Source organism: Zingiber officinale, chromosome 2B (assembly GCF_018446385.1).
Source record: "Zingiber officinale cultivar Zhangliang chromosome 2B, Zo_v1.1, whole genome shotgun sequence".
Taxonomy (NCBI): Eukaryota; Viridiplantae; Streptophyta; class Magnoliopsida; order Zingiberales; family Zingiberaceae; genus Zingiber; species Zingiber officinale.
Genome location: NC_055989.1, coordinates 44,039,430 through 44,062,564, shown reverse-complemented (window position 1 = coordinate 44,062,564; position 23,135 = coordinate 44,039,430). Strand labels below are relative to the sequence as shown.

Here is a 23,135-nt window from a genome sequence, read left to right as displayed (position 1 = left end):
TTAGTTATCTTATATGACATGTTGGGCCTAATATGAAATTATATTAGGCCTTCGTTGGGTCTGATATCCCGATATCAGGGTCATCTGCTGACCAAAATGAAAAAACATTAAGAGAGCATTTGGTTTCATTTTTATTTTCTAAAAAACACACATTTTTTCCTTTTCTTAAAAATTGACTTTTAGACATTCTCTATTTTCCCATAAAATGATGTCTCCTTTTCTAGAAAACAAATGTAGAAATTGTCAACCAAACAATGTTTTCCCTTTTCTCATAAAATAAAAATGGAAAGTAACCAAACTAAATGTTGCCTGAGTTTCTCACACTATTTGATTTTACTATAGAGAAATGATATGGGCAGTGACATTTTACCGCGACAAAGCATCGCGACCCCGTTGGCAGCCTTCGTGGCGTCCTCCACTTCATCCCTCTCTCTCCTCGCGTCAAAATTTTCGACCGCATCCCCTTCATCCCTAACTCCCTCCTTCGGTTGCAGAGTCTCCAGACTCGCGTTCTCCCTTCCATTCTCCAACCTCACATCCTCGAGCAAAACTTTTATGGCATCTCCACACTCGCGTTCTCCCTTCCATTCTCCACCCTCCCATCCTCGAAGAGAGTCGCGAATCCCTAACTTCTGTGGTGCATCGTCTTCCCTGCAAGTCGTGCAAGCGGACGGTTCGCCTTCTCGAAGATTGGAGTGAAGCAGCAACCTAGTTCTCCCCCTCGTGTTCTCGAACAGAGAAGCGAAGCCGTCCATCCGCAGTGAGTTTTTTTTTTTTTTTTTGCTTCATTCATGTTTTTGGTTCATTCGTACTAACCCAGCCCTAACTGCCTCCTTCTTCTTCTTCCCTCTCCCTTCCAAGAAATTGAAGAAGCACATCAAGTTATAGCAACAAGGAGCAGTGACTTTGAGTTTAGGTACTTTTTGAGGTAATCAATTTCTTCTTCTTTAATGTTCAAGTTTTAGGTGGGATTAAAATGTTTCTTGAAGAACTTGTCTTTTGTATCCAATCTTATGTCTATCTAACCAATCAATCTGTATACTATTGTTTTCTAAGTTGTTTGGAATCATAATGGCTACAGACTTTCATAGTAGTTAGATTTGGACTCAAATAGGGGATGTGGTTAGTACTAGACTTCCATTTTAGTATCTAACCAATCAATTTGTTGTCAATTAAATGCCCTTTTACCTCTCCTGCTATTTTTCTACTACATTTTAAGTCCTTTTTTTTTTATAGAAAATACTAAGAAAATACAAATATTTGCAAACCTCCTGTACACTAGTAGACCAATATATATATTGAGATATGATTTCTGCTTCCAGTTCATGTTTTTTCATAGAGCTTAGCTCAGCATCTAGCATGATATTCTAAAATCATAGCTTATGTCATGTTTAATCTCATGTCATTCCCCTATTTGTTTGTATAGGCATGGAGAATTCAGTTGTTCTTTTGGTCGATTTTTAATAAATGTAGGTGAAGAAAGTGTAATGGAAGAAGGAAAAATTGATTCAAATGAGATAAAGGATAAGAATGACCATGTGGATCATGACCCATCTCCATATAGTGTAAATGAAGTCAAGCTTCCTGAAATTGGAATGACATTTTCATCTGAAGAAGAAGTTCGTATCTTTTATAATTCTTATGCTCAGAATGTTGGTTCCGGTATTTACAAATTAGGTGGTAGAAATGGAGATGATGGAAAGCAAAAATATTTCTCTATTGGGTGTGCCAAAAATGGTAGCAAAGTATCCCAAGCAAAAAATGTTTTATACCCTCAACCTTCTACTAAGACGAATTGTAAAGCTAAGATTAATGTTGCTATTCGAAATGATCAGAACTTTGTGATAACTAGTGTAGGCCTTAATCATAATCATATCTTAAGCCCTGGAAAGTCATGACATTTTAGATGTAATAAAGTATTGGATTCAGCTACAAAGAGAAAATTAGTATTAAATGATCAAGCTGGAATAACCATAAGCAAAAGTTTTCAATCTTTTGTAGTTAAGGTTGGAGGCTATGAGAATTTGGCATTTGATGAGAGAAAGTGTAGAAATTATGTTTCAGAAGCTAGAAGGTTGAGGTTAGGGAATGGAGATGCTGAAGCTTTGAATAATTATTTTTGTTGTATGCAAAGTAGGAACTTAAACTTTTTTATGTGCTTGATTTAGATGGTGAATCTAGAATAAAAAACATTTTTTGGGGCAGATGCAAGATGTAGAGCTGCATATGATTACTTTTCTGATGTTGTGACTTTTGATACAACCTATTTGAGTAATAGTTATGGCATGCCATTTGCTCCATTTGTTGGGGTGAATCATCATGGTCAATCAATTTTGCTAGGATGTGGATTATTATAAAGCAAAGACTCAACAACTTTCATATGGTTGTCAAATCTTGGTTAACATGTATGCTCGGACATGCTCCAAAGGCTATAATTACATGCCAATGTCGTGCCATGACAATTGCAATTGAAGAGGTATTTCCAAATTCTCATCATCGTCTATGTCTTTGGCATATCATGAAGAAACTTTCAGCAAAATTTGGTGGGCATGCTCAATACAAAATGATAAAGAAACAATTGAAGAACATTGTTTATAACTCGCTTACAATTGATGAGTGTGATGAGAATTGGTTAAAAATGATTGAGGAGTTTAATTTAGAGAACAATGATTGGTTGAAATCTTTGTATAAAGAATGGAATACATGGATACCTGTATATGTTAAAGATCAGTTTTGGGTAGGTATGTATGCCCACATCTCAAAGAAGTGAAAGTATGAATGCATTTTTTGATGACTACGTCCATTCTAAAACATCCGTGAAGTAATTTGTTAAGCAGTATGATAGTGCTTTGAAGAAAAAAATAAAAAATAAAAAATAGTTGGATTTTGTTTCTTTTAATTCTATCATGCCAGTTATTCTTGGTCATCCTATTGAAAGATAATTTCAAAATGCCTACACTAACAACTTATTTAAGTTGTTCCAAGATGAAATAAGAGGGTTGATGTTTTGCAATGCCTCTTTGTTGAAGGAAAAAAGGGACAACTTTGATATTTGAAGTAGTAGAAACTATGTTGGAAAAAAATAGAGAATCTGTAAGAGAAGTTTCCTTTAGGGTTCATTATACGGAGTTAGATTGCCAATTAAAGTGTGTGTGTCGTCTATTTGAGTTTCGGGGAATTTTATGTAGGCATGTGATCAAAGTATTGATAAGAATGAAGGTGATTAAGGTTCCTAAGAATTACATTATTGACCGATGGCGCAAAGATATTAAGCATGAGTATCAAAGTATCAATAACATCTATGATGATTATGGTTATGGTGGAGAAAGACATCGATATAATATTCTCACTCCATTGATATAAGAGGTTCAACAACTTGGCGTAAAAAATGACGACAGCTTTTCTAGTTTGGTGGAAATCTTGAAAGACACGGAGGAAAAACTGGTTGTAGGTGATCTTGAGCATTCAAGGGTTGAACAACTGAAAAAAGTATCTACATCCGGTGCAAAAAATGATACACTCTTCATTAAAAGTAAGATCTCGAGGCCGTCCACCCACAAAGAGAAAACAATCAAAGATTGAACAAATTGTGAAGAAATCAATTGCAAAGGTCCGAAAGAAGGTAAGTGATGCATATAATAGATACCTAAATTAATTGTGTGGTCTTGGATTAGCTAGTTTAAAATTGTTTCTATGATATATGAAGGGTTGAAACTATTGTAGGGAGTTACTGGTTCTGATCCAAGTAATGCAGGTTTTAGTTACTAGGAGCTGCTAATGCTGCTCGCAATGCTAGTTGTGAGTTCCATCTTTATCATATCTCCTGCTGCATATCAAATTGATTCATATGTTGGTTCTTTTGTTTTATTTATCATTTTTAAAACATGGAACCCTATAAATCAAATTCCTACTTCTACAGATCATGCCATCTCTAGTGACTTTTGGAAGAACATGTAATTATATTTTTCTTCTGTTACGATATATGACTTGTTGAAACTATGCCTTCTCTAGCGATTTTTAAAATTCGTTTCTACGATATATGACTTGTTGAAATTGTTGCAAGGAGTTGTTCTGAAGTTAAATTGGTGGCTGAGCTCATATGGATCTGACGCCTACTTCATTGTTGAAATTGCTATTAGCACAATTATTCTACTTGTAATGAAATTGTTTCTCTTTTTGGCATTGTTTATCTTTTTGATGTTTAAATTTGTATCCTATGTTAGCAGGGAGTTTTGTTGGTTTGTAAACATCAATGTTAGAGTGGCCTTGTGTCTGCCTATATTTGTTTTCTTCATTTTGTATCCGACTCTTTATTGTTTAATCTACAAGTCAAGTTGAAATCAGGCTATCAAACTGGATTTGATTTCTCAAAGTTATGAAAAAATTGGACTTGAAATCTGACTCTTTTTTGTGTGTGCCTGTATTTTATTTCCCAAGTATCTGATTCTTGAACGGTTCCCATCCGTTCTCTTTCGGTTGCAGTTTTGTGTATTACAAACTGCAAGCTTTGGGTCTAAGAGCTATTTGAGTATTTGTAAGTATTTTTTTTATCTTTAAGAATTTAACAACATAACTTGTTTGTAAACTCTCAACGGAGGAAATCTTACTGCAAGAAATCTCAATAGAGGAAATCTTACTACAGGAAATCTCAACAGAGGAATTTTTGTCCCAAGAATTCAACATTTCAATTAAACAATGTTTATACTTGAACACTCATCCAAACACACAGAAACATTTCAATTAAACAATGTTTCAATTCAAACACTCATTCAAACACTTAGAAACATTTCAATTAAACACTCAGAAATTTCTATTGGAACAGTGTTTAACGATATAAACTAATAAACCAAGTTTACGTCCAAAATTACAAACACTTAGCCAATTACATTACAACACCAACATTACTTAACACTAACTAATCAGATGAACTAACAACATAATCAAGATTAAGGCTAAGAGAATCAAGTTCACCATCACTATTATTCAAATAAATTTTGGTACATCTATTTTTCCCGAATTATGTTCATGAGAAGCATTGTATTCACTTTCAATTTTGCCTAATGAACTAGTATTGATCATCATCCACTTTTGCCATCTATGTTGGCCACATCTGTAATAGTATCTTCCAGGATTCTTGGTTGATCTAGAAACACACACCGATGTTCTTTAACCGCAATCCCTACATGTTACAGATTGGAATCTCGTATTGTTGATGCTGCTATAACTTGATGATGTCATGAAATAGCAACCTACTAATCAAAATTTCATTATTAGATTAAAAAAAATTATAACATTCATAGATTAAAGTTTACAACATTCAAATGAGGTTCAATATCTCTAAACTATCACATTATTACTGGTCTAACAATCAAAATTAAGAGAACCGTATTTTAGTCAGATTCTCTTAATTTCCAACCTTTCACATTCTCTTAACTATCACATTCAATAGCAAGAATAAACTTATTGTGGAAGAACTATCACATTCCATACCACTAAGAGGAACTAATACAATGTATAAAGACCAGCAGTAGACTAGCAACCATGAAGGATTTACTATGATGAATCTGTAGGATTTTATATGGAGACTACTAAAGGGTGACTTCATCATTACCTTTCAAACAACCATAGAATAATTTTAAATAAGAAATTTCAAACTAAAATTTGTCAATTTTAAGGTTAAAAATTACATTAAACCTATACAACTAACATTAGAAATTATATAAACCACTAAGAGGATGGATCTTAACCTTGTTTGAGCTCATATAAGGTATAGAATCAATGTATCTGATCCCAAATATTAGGAATAAACACGGCTTGATTAGGACGAAAAGTCTCGAGCCCAAGTTATGGAAAGTAATACTAGATCTAAATATAGGGCCTTTTAGGTGCCTAGGAGTTAAAACTGGGTCTTCAAAACCCCAAATATCATCATAGAACAAGAGGGAAGAAGAATCGCCTAACACAGTGAAGCAGCTCACCAGGGAAGAAGTAGAGACTCACCAAGGAAGAACAAGAAGGAAGAGAAAAGAGAACGCAATGAAGCAGCTCACCAGGGAAGAAGAAGAGGCTTGCCAAGGAAGAAGAAGTGGTTGCGGCCGAAGAAGTTAGGGCTTCGCTCCTTGTTCGAGAACGCGAGGGGGGAGAATGGCTTGTTGCTTCGCTCCTCTCTTCAAGAACACGAGGGTGGAGAACGGAAGGGAGAACGCGTGTCTGGAGACTCTGCGGTCGAAGGAGGGAGTTAGGGCACGAAGGGGATGCGATCGAAAATTTTGACGCGAAGATTTTGATGTGAGGAGAGAGAGGGCTGAAGTGGAGGACACCACGAAGGCTGCCAACAGGGTCACTATGCTTTGTCGCGGTAAAATGTCGCTGCCCATATCATTTCTCTTTACTATACTACTTACTACTTCTTACTTAAAATTTACAACTATAAGTTGTACCTGAAAATCTAAAGGTTTAAGATGTTGAATCCCAATTTTAAAATATATTGACTACTATACTATGGATATATTGCATATCTTGTATGTCCAAGAAAATACCAAAGGGTACTGTTTGATTATCGCTATATGATCATATAAAATAGCATATCCATGATGTCTTGCTTTTATTATGGATGCTCAAAATAAAACGGTTAAAGTGACCTAATGCACTGTTCTAATGCAGTTTCTATCCAACATCAACTAAAGCCTATAATTTTAAAAAATATAAATTATTAACAACTAAATTCAAACTAGTTAAGCTTTTCCAAATCTAGATGCACATTGTTCTGAATATATCCAACAGTAGTGTTGTTTTGACCTAGTCAGGTCCTATGGTTTTCTAAGGTAAACATGTCCATGATACATACCTTTCCGGATAATTGAGAAGCATAGGTTGAAACACTCATTGCACCTTCTTGTGCTATTGTAAAAGGAGAGTATTCATAGCAAACAAGACCCTAAACCCTAAACATAGCACCAAACTTTTTCAATTGGAGATTGAAGAGAAGATATTAGGTTTGCACGCGCTAAGAGAGGGAGGAAGAAAAATGTTAACCTTACATGCATCCAAACCATTAATATTATTATTAAATCAAAACAATTTAAATGTGCTTTGGATGCCTTGAAAAACAGCGTCCAGAAAGGGAGGTTAGCAGGAGGGGTAGAAGGGGAAGAGCATATAATGGAATGTGCTTTTTGATAATTACCAAAATATAGTACTCCTTATGGTAAATACTGAAACTTATGTGTGTGTCCCTTGGATATATAAAATTTTCATATATATTAATTTTGGCCTAAGTTAAGTTAGTTACATAGTAATTTTGATTAAAAAAATGCTACATGAAAAAAAATATATAAAAAACTAATAAATAAGAAATCTGAACTAATAATACAAAAAATTACCAAACCACAAATATCGAAATACTTAAATCCCATACTTTGATTGCTACAGTCTAACTATACTCTAGCAATTGATTTTTTTTAAATAATCAATTTGTTTAAAAAATTATTATTCTCAATATATTATACCAAATTGACATTTGAGGATATGAATATAATCAAAGAACTAGATCAACATATACGACCTAGTTCCATATCATTCTGAGTTTTATAGATCTATCAACCAATGTTGTCGAAATCAACTAATGAACCTAAATAACTCAGAATGACATCGAACCAAATTATATGATTATATATGTTTGTCTAGTTCTTTTGATTATATTTAAGCTCTCAAACATTAATTTGGCAAAATATATTGAGAGTAATACTTTTTGTAATATAAATCGATCATTTAAAAAAAATAATCGATTGTTACATGGTAGGAATCGATTAAAGTTATTGATCATAGTCATATAAGCATGCCGAATCGATTGCTATACTATAACAATTAATTAAAAAGTCTAATTTATATTCAAAAAATCATCACTCTCAATATAGTGTGTCAAATTGATATTTGAGGGCATGAATATAATCCAAAGAACGAACACCTAAAACATAGTTCCATATCATTCCGAGCTCTCTAGGTCCATCAGTCAATTTTAGCCAAAATCGACTAATAGACCTAGAGAGCTCGGAATAATATAGAATCAGATTCTATGTATTTGTCTAGTTCTCCTAATTATTATATTTATGTCTTCAAACATCAATTTAGCATACTATATTGAAAGTAGTGATTTTTTAAATACGAATGTGTCCGAAAAATTTAATTCATGTTAAAAATGCTCAATTTATTAAATTTATTAAGTCAAATTGAGATTTAAGGGCATGAATATAATCAGAAAAACTAGACAAATATATAGTACCTGGTTTCATGTCATTCCGAACTCTCTAAGTCCACCTGTAGATTTTATCCAACAAAATCGATCGATAGATCTAGAAATCTTAGAATAATATAAAATCAAGTCATATGTGTTCATTTAATTCTCTTGATTATATTCTGCCCTCAAATATTAATTTGATACTATATTGAGAGTAGTGATTTTTTTTAACACAAATTGATTATTTAAAAAATAATAACCGATTGCTATATTGTAGCAATCTATTCGGGACCTTATAGTGCTGATGAATAGCATTTCGAATCAATTGATATACTACAGCAATCGATTCGAAAGCGTAAAGAAGGATAAAAAAGGTATGTGATTGGATAATTTTGAAACTAAGTATGTGATTTTGAATATTTCAAAATTTTAGATACTGGTTCAGTAATATATAGATACGAATTAAAAACACTTTCAATTTTCTTCTTTTTAAATCAGCACAAGAACCTCTTCTCATGGACATTAAAGGGATAGCATTATGCCCTTGGACATCATGCGATGATAGAGATATAATAGACTTTATATAATGAGAGTTTGAATTTTTTTTATAGGATATATTTTGTTTGAATCACTTGTGATATTGGACTATTTGCCAGACCTATAGGTGCTTTTCCTATATATTTTGATGAAAAGTTTATATGGGTTGAATCAATATGTGAATTAAAAAAACATAAAAAGTATTATAAAATGATGAGCAAAAGAAAAATAATAATAATAATAAATAAATAAATAATATTATAAAATGATGAGCAAAGGTCTTTGGGAATGCTCAATTGTAATAATTAGAGTATTCTAGGGTTGACGTAATGACTATACATGAATATTTACTCTAATAAATTTTATGATTAATTAGTAATGGATATAAAATATCTTATTAAATGTCTGACCTTCTTTATGTAGATTACTATGCTAGGATAAAATACTCTTGACCTACCTGTATCTTGTTATAGAATCGATTGATAATATTGGATTGCTTAAAATAAATAATATTACGCTAGAACTAATAATATTGAATCTCTTGGGATAAATAATACCCTTTACCTAGTATATTTTTGAAGGACTAATAATATTGAATCTCTTGGGATAAATAATATCACCTTTTACCTAGTATATTTTTTTCAAAGATATTCATAGACATTAAGGTTTTTGAAGAAGCCCTATCATATGAGCCAGTGATCTTAAAATGTTAATTAATGAAAAGGTTATATTTTTATTTCTTAAATTTGTTGAGACACATCGTAAATGACCAAGAAAATCATGCCGAAAGAATTGAAAGAACAAACCATCTCAATGGATTATTTTTGAAGATGAAAATAAGCATCTTAACTCTTTTAATATTAAATCCTCTGATATTCACTGAAAATTTTATTGCTCCACCCAATTTTTATTATCCTTAAATAACCTAGAGAAACAGACTATTCTATACAATATGAACAATATCGTTCATGAAACATCAACCATTTGGGTTTAGCTCTTTGCATTATGCCTAGGAAGAAAAACATCCGCGTCAACTAGGCAAGAAGGCCTCCTGGCCCTCAGATGAAGACGCATCCGAAGAAGCATCTGCATCGTCTATCTTACGAAACACTAACTTTTGCAAAGGAAGCTGACCATTGGAGAAAACTGTGACTTCAGTGTCCACCAAGATACTATCCTCATCCTTGAAGTCTCCCCTCAGAATGCCCTTTGCCAGTTCGTTCTCCACGTTCTGCTGAATAACACGCTTCACTGGCCTTGCACCATAGTTGGGATCGTACCCGAGGCTTCCAAGAAACTCAACGGCGGCATCAGTCACCTGAATTTTGATCTTTCGATCTGCAACTCGCTTTTGCACTCTTTCCAACTGCTTACACAATGTAATTATAGTAAGAAGCAGAAATGGAAAGCATTAGAGTTGATCTATAACGATGGTACAAGAACCTAGAGAACTTAAAAGGATGTAAAATTGGAAGGATGTAAAATGGATATCCAAGTACTCATACTAGATATTTTCTTAACATGTTTCAACGGCTCGAATCCATACCTGTAACTTCACAATACTGTTTATTTGCTCGCGATCCAAGGGCTGGAAAACAATATACTCATCAACACGATTCATGAATTCAGGCCGAAAGATTGACCTAGCAGCATCCATCACTCTCTGTTTGATAGCCTCATATGTGGAATCCCTCGATTCTAATTCATCGTTCATATTTAATATGTATTGGGAACCAACATTAGATGTCATAATTATAACTGTGTTTGTGAAACTCACTGTCCGGCCCTGTGAATCAGTCACTCTACCATCGTCCAGAATCTGAAGGAAAACATTGAACACATCAGAATGTGCCTTCTCGATCTCGTCAAACAATATAACTGCATAAGGCCTTCTGCGAACAGTCTCAGTCAACTGTCCCCCTTCCTCGTATCCAACATAGCCTGGTGGGGCTCCAATCAATCTTGACACTGCATGCTTTTCCATGTACTCGCTCATGTCTATTCTCACTAAAGCTTCTTCAGTGTTGAACATATAAGAAGCAAGTGCTTTTGCCAATTCTGTCTTGCCAACTCCAGTCGGACCCATGAACATGAAACTAGCGATTGGCCGGTTGGGATCTGAGAGACCAGCTCTGGACCGTTGAATAGCCTCAGCAACAGCTTTCACAGCTGGGTCTTGACCAACAACTCGCTTGTGGAGTTCTTCTTCCAGAAACAGTAGCTTCTCTCTCTCTGATTGTTGCAGCTTAGATACAGGAATGCCAGTCCATTTGCTGACTATTTCTGCAATGTCACTCCCAGTTACCTCTTCTCTAAGCATTGATTTGCCTGAACTTTTATACTCAATTAGGTCCTTTTCTGCCTCTTGAAGCTGACGTTGTAGAGAATTAAGGCTTCCGTATTTCAATTCAGCTGCCCGATTAAGATCATATTCACGCTCTGCCTGCTGAATTTCTACATTCACCCTATCAATCTGTGATGAAAAGCTTAGTCAGTAACAAATTACATTAATGATTTTAATCCAAAATTCTACCTCATGGGTGGTTGAGTTTTAGAAACTTAATATTCTAATATTATAATTTTAGTTGTAAACTTGATATCTTGGAAAAGGAAGCTGATCTTTGGAAAAGTTTAAATGAATTATTAATGGAAGATCACTATTCCCAGTTCCAATGCAGTGGAAACTACTACTATTTCTACAAAAAACAAAGCCAAATGCACAAAAGCATATGAACTTGCATCTCTACATGCAGGTGGAACAATGTGTTCTTGTGACCTCCTCAAGGTCCTGCATTGCCATAAGTGATATGCTTTATTGACTAAGGAGTAAGGAAAGCTATGTGATACCTCTTCTTTTATTGATTGAATTCTTGTCATTACTGCTTTCTCATGTTCCCACTGCTCAGTAAGTTCAGCCTGCTTCTCCTTCAACAGTGACAGTTCTGTTTCAAGGCGGTTCAACCTATCTTTTGAAGCTTTATCAGTATCATTAGTTAATGAGAGCCGCTCCATCTCCAACTTCAATACAGATCGATTAATTTCATCCAGAGCAGTTGGTTTAGATGTAATCTCCATCTTTAGCTTGGCAGCTGCTTCATCAACCAAGTCAATAGCTGCAGCAAACAGTCATTTGAAAAATCCATAACTTAGTAGGAGAGAAGAATGTGACTTTGGTGAACTGTATGGTAACATATCAAGGGTTTACCTTTATCTGGCAAAAACCGGCCACTTATATAGCGGTCAGAAAGAATAGCAGCCTCCACGAGAGCACTATCAGATATGCGGACACCATGATGTAGCTCGTATCTCTCACGCAATCCACGTAATATTGATATTGTATCCTCTACTGTAGGCTGATCAACATAAACTTGCTGAAAACGACGCTCCAAAGCTGGATCTTTCTCAATATACTTGCGATACTCATCAAGAGTCGTGGCACCAATGCAGCGCAGTTCTCCACGTCCAAGCATTGGTTTCAAAAGGTTACCTGCATCCATGGCCCCATTTGTGGCACCTGAAAGAACAGGCATATTGTAACGCTCAGAATTAGAAACATCCAACATATAGTTTACTTGAATATCTGCTTGAAATGCAATACAAGATTCAATTACAAAAAGAAATGGAGTGAATCCTCAAATGACATGATTAATTATCTGAAATCAATGAAAAGTGTCATAATGAAGGTTCAACATGAAAGGGATTGGAAGGTAGTTGGTTAGAATCTCATATGAAAGTCACAAAATACTATTATGAAGGAAACACAAACAAATATTTTGTGTATTTTTATTATTCATTTACACAATATCACCCTATTTGTCTTCCACATTAGAAGGAATTAAAAAGATTGACCATGAAGACTTTAAAAAGAAATATGCCACCAACTAAGAAACACGAAATGATTGTAATTAAGCATTCTACATACCTGCCCCCACAACAGTATGAATCTCATCAATGAAAAGGACTATCTGGCCTTCAGATTCCGTCACTTCTCTCAGAACAGCTTTTAGTCTATCTTCAAATTCTCCCCTATACTTTGCCCCAGCAATGAGTGCACCCATGTCAAGAGAAATCAGCTGCACGAAAGGAGAAGTCTCATACACAAAACATAGAGATTAAAAACAAAATTGAAGAGATAATCTAAAGACCTATGTTGTAGTTTGTTACACTTGATCTAGCTTGTTGAAATAAAAAAAATAAAAAAATAAAAAAAGAGCTGGGATCTCAAAATGAGAAGTAGAGAACATAGCTAACTTTCCCAGAAAAATCTATCCTTAAAGTTTATAGAGAGGCCATACCAACTCAGCATGAAAATAATAAATTTTGATCATGTAAAGATAACAAGGCCAGAATAAGCCAACAACGGAAAAAAGATCAGAGATCCTCCTAATCATGGCTAGAAGCATTGTTCTTCTCTCTTTTCTCCATTGACTACATCTTATATAATATCTAACCTAACAAGCTGCAACCTAAATCTGTATTAGGAGAAAAGAACCAACAAAAGACACTAAGATGAAGCGATTCCTAGTATAAGGTATATCATGTAACAGATTTAAATTATTTAGCATCAATATTAAAAAGTGGTAATTAAGAAAGTGAACAAGTCAAAAACAGATTTTAAGTCAGGGGTTCGCAAATCAAGTAAGCAACTTCATATGGTACAGTTTGTTATTATTTGCAATCCTGTAGTGATCAGCTTGAGTAAAAGACAATATGTGAGCTGTAGGAGATCTAGTCATCGAGTTTAACACACATGAAATTGACTGATTGCATTGAGTACCTAATAGATAACAAAACTTATGCGTAACTGAGTTCTTATTTCAATATCCAAGAGAAAAATCTGAGCTATATTACCTTGCGGTTCATCAAAGCCTGTGGAACATCCCCTTGCACTATCCTTTGCGCCAACCTGATAAATAAAAGAGCAACATTAGTTTTCATTCTTTTCTAGTCATTCAACAGAAAAAAAAAAAAGTCAGTTTTAATTGTGCTATCCAATTGAGCTAAACACAGTTTGAATAAATTTTCATGTATTAAGATAGAGCAAAAAATCATTCCTACCCTTCTGATATAGCAGTCTTTCCAACACCAGGTTCGCCTATCAATACAGGATTGTTCTTTGTTCTCCTTGATAAGATCTGAATGCACCTACGAATTTCATCATCCCTTCCAATGACTGGATCAAGTTTCCCTTCACGTGCCATAGCAGTCAAATCTTTTCCATATTTTTCTAATGCTTCATATTTACCCTCAGGATCTGTTACAAGAAGTTGTCTCCCAACATTAGCCTCAATAACTTCAAGGGCAATAAATTAAAAGGTAATCTTCATAGTAGAAAATACTGAACACGGTTTCAGGAGCTATAAAGGCTTGAACCAAGATTCCAATATTTAGCAATCTCTAAGCAATGCTTTGAATCATTTAATACATTAATGGTGTTCCAATAGTAATGATTTAGATAAGATGCATATCTGACAGTATAAAAAATATGAATTAAGCATCCAACATGTAACATGAAGACAATTGGAAAAAAAAAACCAAAAGAAGGTTTATTCATGTTCTTGAGTTCTAGGAAGACAATACAAAGGGAATGCTTAAGCTCATTCAGTGATAGATTGCTGGAACTATAAACTCTCACTATTATCCTACAACAGCCAGAAAATGGAGTAAATTGGTCATCTGAATCATTCTCATCCCCATTCCACTCTGGTTTCTCACAGAATTTCCCTGCCTAAGAAGTAACATCCTTGACTGAGATAACTAGACCCAACCATAAGACTAGCCCACTAATGTGTCAGGTCCACAGTCCATCAGCCCAAATATCAGTCAATAATAACAATAGTAGATTTGTTTAAGCCTTATTCACAATTGGTTGACAACTTCTAATATGGAAGTAAATTAGAGTTTCACACAATGAAAGATAGTACACTTGGTTTAGGGTGAGGCATTCTGTACCATGTAAACAAAGTGGAAAGAGAAACCAGCAAACGTAGAAATGAAGTATCACTAGGCGATATACTATTTCACAAACAAAATATATATGAAGGGCCAAGTACAACGGAAAACAATGCAACCTTTCACCTGCTAAAAGAAAATAAAATAAGGAATGTACAAACCTATGACAGGAACAAAAAGAAATAAACACAATCTAAGCAAAAGATCATTGGCAGAAGCTTATGAAACATAAAACAGGGCAGCCAACAATAGTCAATCAAACATATTATAATGATAATCATCATAAAGGAGCTAAGAAAACTACCTTGGTCAATGACATTTTGCCGTCCTCTTATAGCTTGAAGGGCAGATTTTAAATTGTTCAATGAAATCTGAAAATCCTTGAAGAGTTGTTTTCCAAATCGCCGATCTTCTGCAAAACCGAGTACAAGATGTTCTACAGATACAAAAGAGTCACCATATTCCTTTTTGTATTCCCTGGCTCGCTGAATTAAAGCTTCAAGATCTCGACCTAACATACTACCAACAGATTCGCCCAAGACCTAATAAAGACAATACGAGGGCAGACAATAAACAAGGAAATATTAGAACATAGAGAAATGAATAATCATTGTTAATTGATAGGAATTCATTCACAGTCAAAGTTGTGAGAACTGATGAGAATGTGTATAAAAAAGAAGATGGAACACAGGCTCTGGCTAAAGAACACCTGATTCTATCTGAAATAAATCAAGAAGCTCTACCCATAAGTGATAATTAACTCAAGAGGCTGATAGATTATTCTTAGGACAATGTTCATTAAACTAACCCTAAGATTGTCAAATTATCTTGCAAATCATCAAATCCAGAATGTGCAGCAACCAACTGAAGTTGAGGAACAAAATTATTGGGACTGCACTGGACAATATGTTGAAAAAAAAAATTATACTGCAAACAATAGTATAGTAGAAGAAAAGATAAAGAAGCACCAACCACCATAAGAGGCTACCATCTCATATCTATATACGAAAGCTGTGTAGAAAACTAATTATAAGAAACAAATTAAAATAAAAAGGGGAAAATATTATAAACACTACCTTAGGCTGACGCTGGATGAATCTATCAGTAGCTTCCAGTAGCTTAGTATTATCAACTCCTGACTTGGAAAATATTCGACGTGCAAGCCCATTTTTTTGCTCTAACAATGCTTTCATTAAATGTTCAGTCTCCACTATTTGATGTTTGCTTTCTTTTGCAACTTCTGGTGATGAAACAATAGCTTGCCAAGCCATCTCAGTGAATTCTTGTTGAGTGATCTATCAAGAACAAAAAAAAAATGGGATGAGTCTTGTCTCAACTTGAAAATAAATATTGAGAAACTACGTAAAGCAGATATCCAATGAAAAACAGAAACAGCAATGACTAAACCAATTGAGAAAGAAAATCCAAGGTTGCTGGTGGTTTTCTTTTCTAGCAGAATAGAGGTTTGAAATATGCTATTCATTGGCATTATCATAAGACAAATTGAAAATTAAGACTGGGGAATGCACCACAACATGTGCCGATGTTTGGTTTTCCTAGGCAATGAAGTAAGAACAGTTAAGAGTACCAGAAATAAGGACAAAACAAAACTTGAAAACATTGCAAAACTGAAATATGCTAATGTCTGAGGCTTAACAATAAAATTTTGAAATAACAAGACTGTATAAAAATGGAACATAAAAAATTCTAAAGGTTAATGATCAAAAGAGGACAAAGACCGTTAGAAGTAACTTATGGTAGAAGGGAAGTCCTTTTTTTTCCACAAAGCATTAAATAAATATTTGCATTTTATAGTTCCAATACTAAGCAATATATTAAAAATACCCACCAAGTGCAACCCGGACACACTACCTAATTAATAACAAAAATGGGCGAATATTTTTTGAATTGTGGGTGTTTACTTGCTGAACAACCTGGACTTTCTGTAGTTGTAATGGACATCTTTCAAAAATTTGTTGAATAATTGAAGTACTACAGACTATAGTAGAGAACTTTCAATGGCATATAAGCACCAAGGAGGGTATTTGAGGTTGCAAACTTAAGAAATCACATTTGGCTATAGTACAAGAATTGGAGCTAAGATACTTGAATCCAATGACCTAATTTTCCCAAACCTCAATGCTAATCCCACTCGTTGACGCTTGCAATACTCATAAAAGTGAGATTTCGCAATAAAAAGAATAATGGGACACAAAAGGCAAATCCTTTGGTGTGTGTACAAGCAGAATTAGATCATCTTGGTTAAGAAGACAACCAAAAGTCGAATAATCTATGAATTGGTAAAATCAAATAGCTACACTTTCTAAAATGTGCCTCAACAAATATATTCAAAAAGTAGCATAATCATCCAAACGAGTAACAGGAACCGGAAACGAGAACTACCCTTCCATCCTTGGGCGCTTCGCATCTGATGACAACAGACCTCAAGACGCTACCCGAGCGCCCGACCCTCTTCGACAGGAAGAGATCGCTCCTCCCGAGGGTGTCCGACCATCTCAAGGCCCTGATTGTCTTGCCGGAGGCCCGACACCTGAAGGAGGCATGGAGGGCGAGTGCGTTGCTGCAGAAGCGGCTCCGGCAGGCATTCGATGGCGGTGGAAGGGGGCGGAGGCTGTGGTTTGTGGCGCAGAACACAGACGTCATAGATGGGATCCGGCGTCAATTCCGTCTCCGGCGAAGGGTTTCGATCGGCGGAGCCCGGCGGTTGTAGTTGGACTTAAATACAGAACTGGCTCGTGTCTCTGGTAGATTCGGCAGACTTCTCGAAGATGGTCGACCCTGCAGGCGACGAAGATAAAGAGTTGTGGCTCCCGGAGAAATCGATCTGGACCATACGATCCTGATCGAACGGCTATTCGCTACCATTTAAAACCTTTACCTGAAAAAGAAAATTTCTTGGTGGAAGAAAAAAGAAGTAAAAGTCCAAAAATCAACATAGATCATGTTGCAAAAGGCGGGTCCCGCCGCCCAGCGGCCCCCTCACCCCTGCCCCACGAGTATGAGAGGAAATAAACACTGATACTAGTGGACGCATCCGATAAAATTGGAACATAGATCAGGAACATACTAGTGGACGCATGTGACTTAGCAAATATCCCTTGTCTTGATGTGTTCGTAAAGATGGATATTTCTCAGAGTATTTAAGGGGAGAAGTATAATCTTAACTAGTAGACCGGAAAATCTCGAGATAAAACATTTTGACAAATTAAAATAACCGCTAGGTGAAGCTTTTTAAAGGTAACAATAATTCTGAATTTATAAATTCAACTTTATTATTATAGAACTTACTGTATCATATTATCATCACATAAAAATAAAAAATTTACGATGTTTATAAACCTCTCTTCATAATCATAAATCTAAAAAGTAATTTTATATTAGGTCCCACTAATTCATACATCATTATCTATGTTTTTAATTTACTATCTTTATTTATAATATTAATCCATTAAAAAAATAAAAAAAATAAAAAAAAATAGTCGACCGTCACTATTCTAAACCCAGCATCCAATGTTGAGTTCTTGGATTTACAAAACCTACAATACAATTAGATTTACAAAACTCAACTTTTTAGATTTTGTAAACTCAGCATTGCATCCATCCTAATAGAGTAAGATCGTGAGGCAAGACCTCTTAGCACGTACGAAAGACCTATAAGCGAGGCATCCTAACTATGCATCCTAATCGATAAACTTTAGGTGAGTTTATAGAGTTTATGAGTGATTTATATTTTGAGTAGATTTTAATTGGTTGAAAACTATACCATAGTTTCATTGTAAGAGAATTTACATTGGTTTGAACATTAATATATATCTAAGGCTGTAAACAAGCCGAGCCGAATTGGGCTTTAGGGTGTTCAATTTTATTTGATAAGGTAATCGAGTCAATCCGAGCCAAGCTTAAAATGAACCAAACCTTTGAAATAATTGTTCAAACTTGACTTAGTTTATTTTTTATGAGCTTGAACTTATTTGAAACTTGACTTGGGCTTGGTTTGTTTAGAGGTTATCGAGCTCTCAATTCAAGTTTGGTTCGAGCTTGTTTCATTTAGATGTTATCAAACTCTCAATTCATCTTATTTTATTGTTTGAAACTTTTACTTGTTTGATTGGTTATTGAGCTTGATAATTCAAACTTATTTATTTATTTTATTTTACTATTTATTTTGCATGTTGATATGAGTTTTATTAATGAAGATGGTTCGTAAACGTTGTTCACGAACATTATTCACGAACATCAACGAGTTGAACCATATGTGTTCAAGATTGTTTGTTTAGTTTAACGAGTTATTTATGTCACACCCCAGAGGAGTCCCTACCAGACGAAAATCCAACAGCATCTCCCCTGTACCGGTGACAATCTGAATCCTCAAATACATAGCCCTCAAGGCCTCTCAATCCTCGGCCAACACGATCGGAACATATATGATAAAATAAGTAAACAATCCACGTAGTTTAATATAAAACCTACCCCACTAATAAAGAGGTAAACACAACCCATAATGGAAAACCATTACAACGAAAAAACATGGGCAGCGTACCAAAAACTCGATATAAAATGCACGAGTGCAAGAACTACACATCACAAATATGTAGATCACATAACAAGGAACCAAAGTCTGAAAATAGAAAAAACAATCTCGACTCGGAGTGGGGACTAGCAACTGGAATCTCCTGACGGCTTCAACCTGAAATAGGAATAAATCAACGGGGTGAGTTCAAGAACTCAGTGGGTATCAATCAGACATGCATAGTAAGATATAACTATTAGTAATAATCATGCAGTACAGTCTCCTGAATAATAACAGGTAATGCAAAACTGAACAACAGAAGAAACTGTACTCACCAGAACCTCCTATCCTAACATAAGGGTGTAAACCATACCAACAGGTGCAGGGTCATCTGACCAAATACATAATGTCTCATGTATGCATGTCAATCATATGCAACCACCAAAATATAGCATCCAAAATATAGCAATCACAAGCAATAAATGCAATCCATGCATATGATGCAAATGACATGGTCACCTCTAACGTCAATCAGCCACCTCACAAGCGATGGAGGTCGAGTGGGTAGGGATATGATAACTGTGCATTCTGACATCATTACTCTTCAGTGACCGAGTGGACAGGATGCTGTCAGAGTACACCTATCCTCCTACCCCAACTAAATGGAGGAGCCTAAGCTCTTATCTTCCTGTGTCATAGTCAAGAGGAGGGATCCCTGTCCGCTACCACGCTGCGTCACCACTACCCATGAGCGGCCGAGCGGAGCCCTGACAGAGCAACTGCACACACCCTACCTGATGTACCACTAATCCATGAGTGGTTGTGTGTGTAGATCATGTAACTGGCGATGTGGTCAACGACAAAGGAGTTGACAATCGCACAGCATGCAATCATGCAAAATTGTGCATGACATTAAAGCATGTAACTCCTGAAATATCAACCTCCAAATAATATGTATCAAAAGGAAAATCGAGTCCATAACAAAGAGCTAGGTATCATAAATCTAGGTACACATGCCAAGTAATAAATCTAGATATACATGACAGGTAATAAATCAAGGTACACATGCCAAGTAATAAATCTAGATATGCATGTCAGGTAATAAATCTAGGTACACATGCCAAGTAATAAATCTAATAGCTAGACCTGTACCCAGTAATGCATCGTATGCCACTACTTCTATAAACATAAGTACACATGGCAAGAATCAAGAGGGCATAAGCATAAATGCATAACATATAACAATGTGGGTATACTACGAATATCAAATAGTGACATAACAAGGCAGATATATGTTGGAGTGTATACTGAAAGCCTAAGCTTTGTAAACATTCATTATGAATAAAGAATCACATTTGGTCAAATGATCTACTTTTAGTTGTAGTTGTTCAATTAATTTATATTGTAGATAACATAGTATGTGGTGTCACATACAGAAGATGATGTTATCAGTACCTTATAAATTATAAACAGTAGCTCACGACCAAAATGGAAAGGAACAACCATTAGAAGGTCGTAGTGTAATTAGGTATTAGTTTATCTTGACTATATAATTACACTAGTACACTTAGAGTGTATTGAGTAGGACCATTTGAGGTCGTTTCTTTTATACTGACTTTATAAAGAAACAAAGACCTCGGTTATTATGGAAGTGTGTGCTCTTAATCCTAATATAATAACAAGCACATATATTTGATATTTATTTCTTTAATTTATCAGTGGGTGAGATTTAGTTCGATGAATCAATAAGCCCGATAAGTTGGGAAATGGTATCACTTATAGTGTGTGTTGTTGATTATAGAAGAAAATTGTGTCCTAGAGATACTAGGTTGATAATGTCCTCAAGAGGAGCTCATAAGGATTGTCATGTTAAACCCTGCAGGTGGACTTAGTCCGACATGATGATAAGGTTGAGTGGTACTACTCTTGGACTTAGATATTAATTAAATGAGTCGTCAGTAACTTACTTAATTAGTGGACATTCGATATCTTAAACACAGGGAGACTAACACACTCATAATAAGAATGAGCCCAAAAATATAATTTGGGATTGGTGCGGTAGTTCAATAATAGTTCTCTAGTGGAATGAATTATTATTGATAAAATTAAGTTGTGTGTTCGGGGCGAAGCTTAATTTTATCGGGAGACCAAAACAAATTCCTCCTCTCGGTCCCTATCATAGCCTCTTATTTATAGAGTACTATACCCACCTTCTATACCCACCAATAGGGGGCCGGCCAAGCTAGCATGGGAACCAAGCTAGGGCCGGCCTAGGTATAAATTGGGGTGGCCGGCCCTAGCTTGAACCCAAGCTAGTGGGGGCCGGCCAAATTAAATTAAAAAGGAATTTTAATTTTAATTTTTATTATGTGGAAGAAATAATTTATTAAAGAAAATTAAAATTAAAATATCTCTTTTGTAAAAGATCTACAAAAGATTAAAGAAAGAGATTAGATCTCTTTCCTTATTTATAGATTGGTGAGATATTTTATTTTCTCTTTAAAATTATCCACATGTTGATAAAATTAAAATTATAAAAATTTCTTTTTATCAACCATGAAGAGATTTTTAAAGAGAAATTTTAATTTTAAAATTTCCGGAAACAAATTAGGAAGTTTTAATTGTTGATTAAAACTTGTCTAATTTATCTCTTTTGATGTGGCCGGCCATTAGAGATTAATTGGGGAAATTTTATTTTATTTTTCTCAATTAAATCATGTCAAGGGAATTAAGGAAATTTTATTGTAATTAAATTTCCTAATTTGCCTAGGCCAAGGAATATAAAAAAAGGGGTGAGGGTACCTTCATGATACACAACCTCTATTATTTCTCTCCCTCTTTTATTCCTTGGAGTGGCCGGCCATCCTCTTCCTCTCTCCCTCTTTGTGGTGGCCGAAACTCTCAAAGGCTTGGGGCTCTTGTGGCGGCCGGATACTACTTGGAGAAGAAGAAGAAGAAGAAGGAGAGAAAGCTAGCATCTCTTGGAGCTTGGTTGGTGTTTTGTTCTTCATCCTTGGTTAAGCTTTTTGTGGCCGAACCTAGCTAGGAGGAGAAGAAGGTGGTTGGTGGTTTCTCATCTCGGAAGATCATTGCCCACACAACGTCCGAGGTTAGAAGATGAATACGGTAGAAGATCAAGAGGTTTTTCTACAAGGTATAACTAGTAATTTTTCTTTCCGCATCATACTAGTTATTTATGGAAATAATACCAAATACAAGAAGCTTACGATTCTAGAATTTTGAATATGTTTTTCGATGTTGTGTTCTTTTGTTTTTTCTTTTCCTTGTGATTTGATTGTTCTTTTCGGTTAACCTAAAGTTATTTTAGGAAATTAAATATTAGATTTCTATAAAAGGTTTTGTCTAGTCGGTGGTGGTTGCTCCCATATCCAAGAAGGTCGTGTGCCTCGCCACGTCAGTACTGGGAACCAATTATGGAAATTAATATTTAATGGAATTAATAACTTAAGGTGATTTGGGTCGAACATGTTAAGTTTCGCAGGAGATCCAAGTCAAAACCTAAAAAGAACAAATAGATTAAGTTTTGGATCAAACGTGTTAAGTTCCGCAGGCGATCCAAAATTTAATTTAAAAGAACACATGGTAGCTAGGAAAAGGTTCAGATCTTTGTACAAAATTTTTATACAGTGGAACCTCTAGGCTTTCCGAGTAGCAACCAATAATTGGTATCAGAGCTAGGGTTTTGCCTCTGTGTATTTGGTATTAGGTTAATTATGCACATGTCATACATAATTTAGGCAGGTTAATAGTAGGATGTGCTAACTTTGTGGATGCAGGATCCAACTATTATGGCTTTTAGTTATTATGTGTGTGATTGGATCCTTGGACATGTCAAGGGCATTTATTTGTGTGTGCATG

At 35.1% G+C, this 23,135-nt stretch overlaps 1 protein-coding gene across 1 annotated transcript; it reads right to left on the bottom strand.

The window, feature by feature from the left end:
* Window positions 1-9,633: 9,633 nt before the first annotated feature.
* LOC122045620 (chaperone protein ClpB3, chloroplastic-like) lies at window positions 9,634-17,505 on the bottom strand. The gene is made up of 10 exons (XM_042605921.1): window positions 17,129-17,505; window positions 15,802-16,020; window positions 15,030-15,267; window positions 13,832-14,027; window positions 13,625-13,679; window positions 12,696-12,846; window positions 11,979-12,287; window positions 11,621-11,886; window positions 10,320-11,246; window positions 9,634-10,139 (listed from the first exon to the last, which is right to left on the bottom strand). The coding sequence occupies exons 1-10, from the start codon at window positions 17,387-17,389 to the stop codon at window positions 9,804-9,806; spliced, it is 2,958 nt and encodes a 985-aa protein (XP_042461855.1). The 5' UTR covers window positions 17,390-17,505; the 3' UTR covers window positions 9,634-9,803.
* Window positions 17,506-23,135: the final 5,630 nt, after the last annotated feature.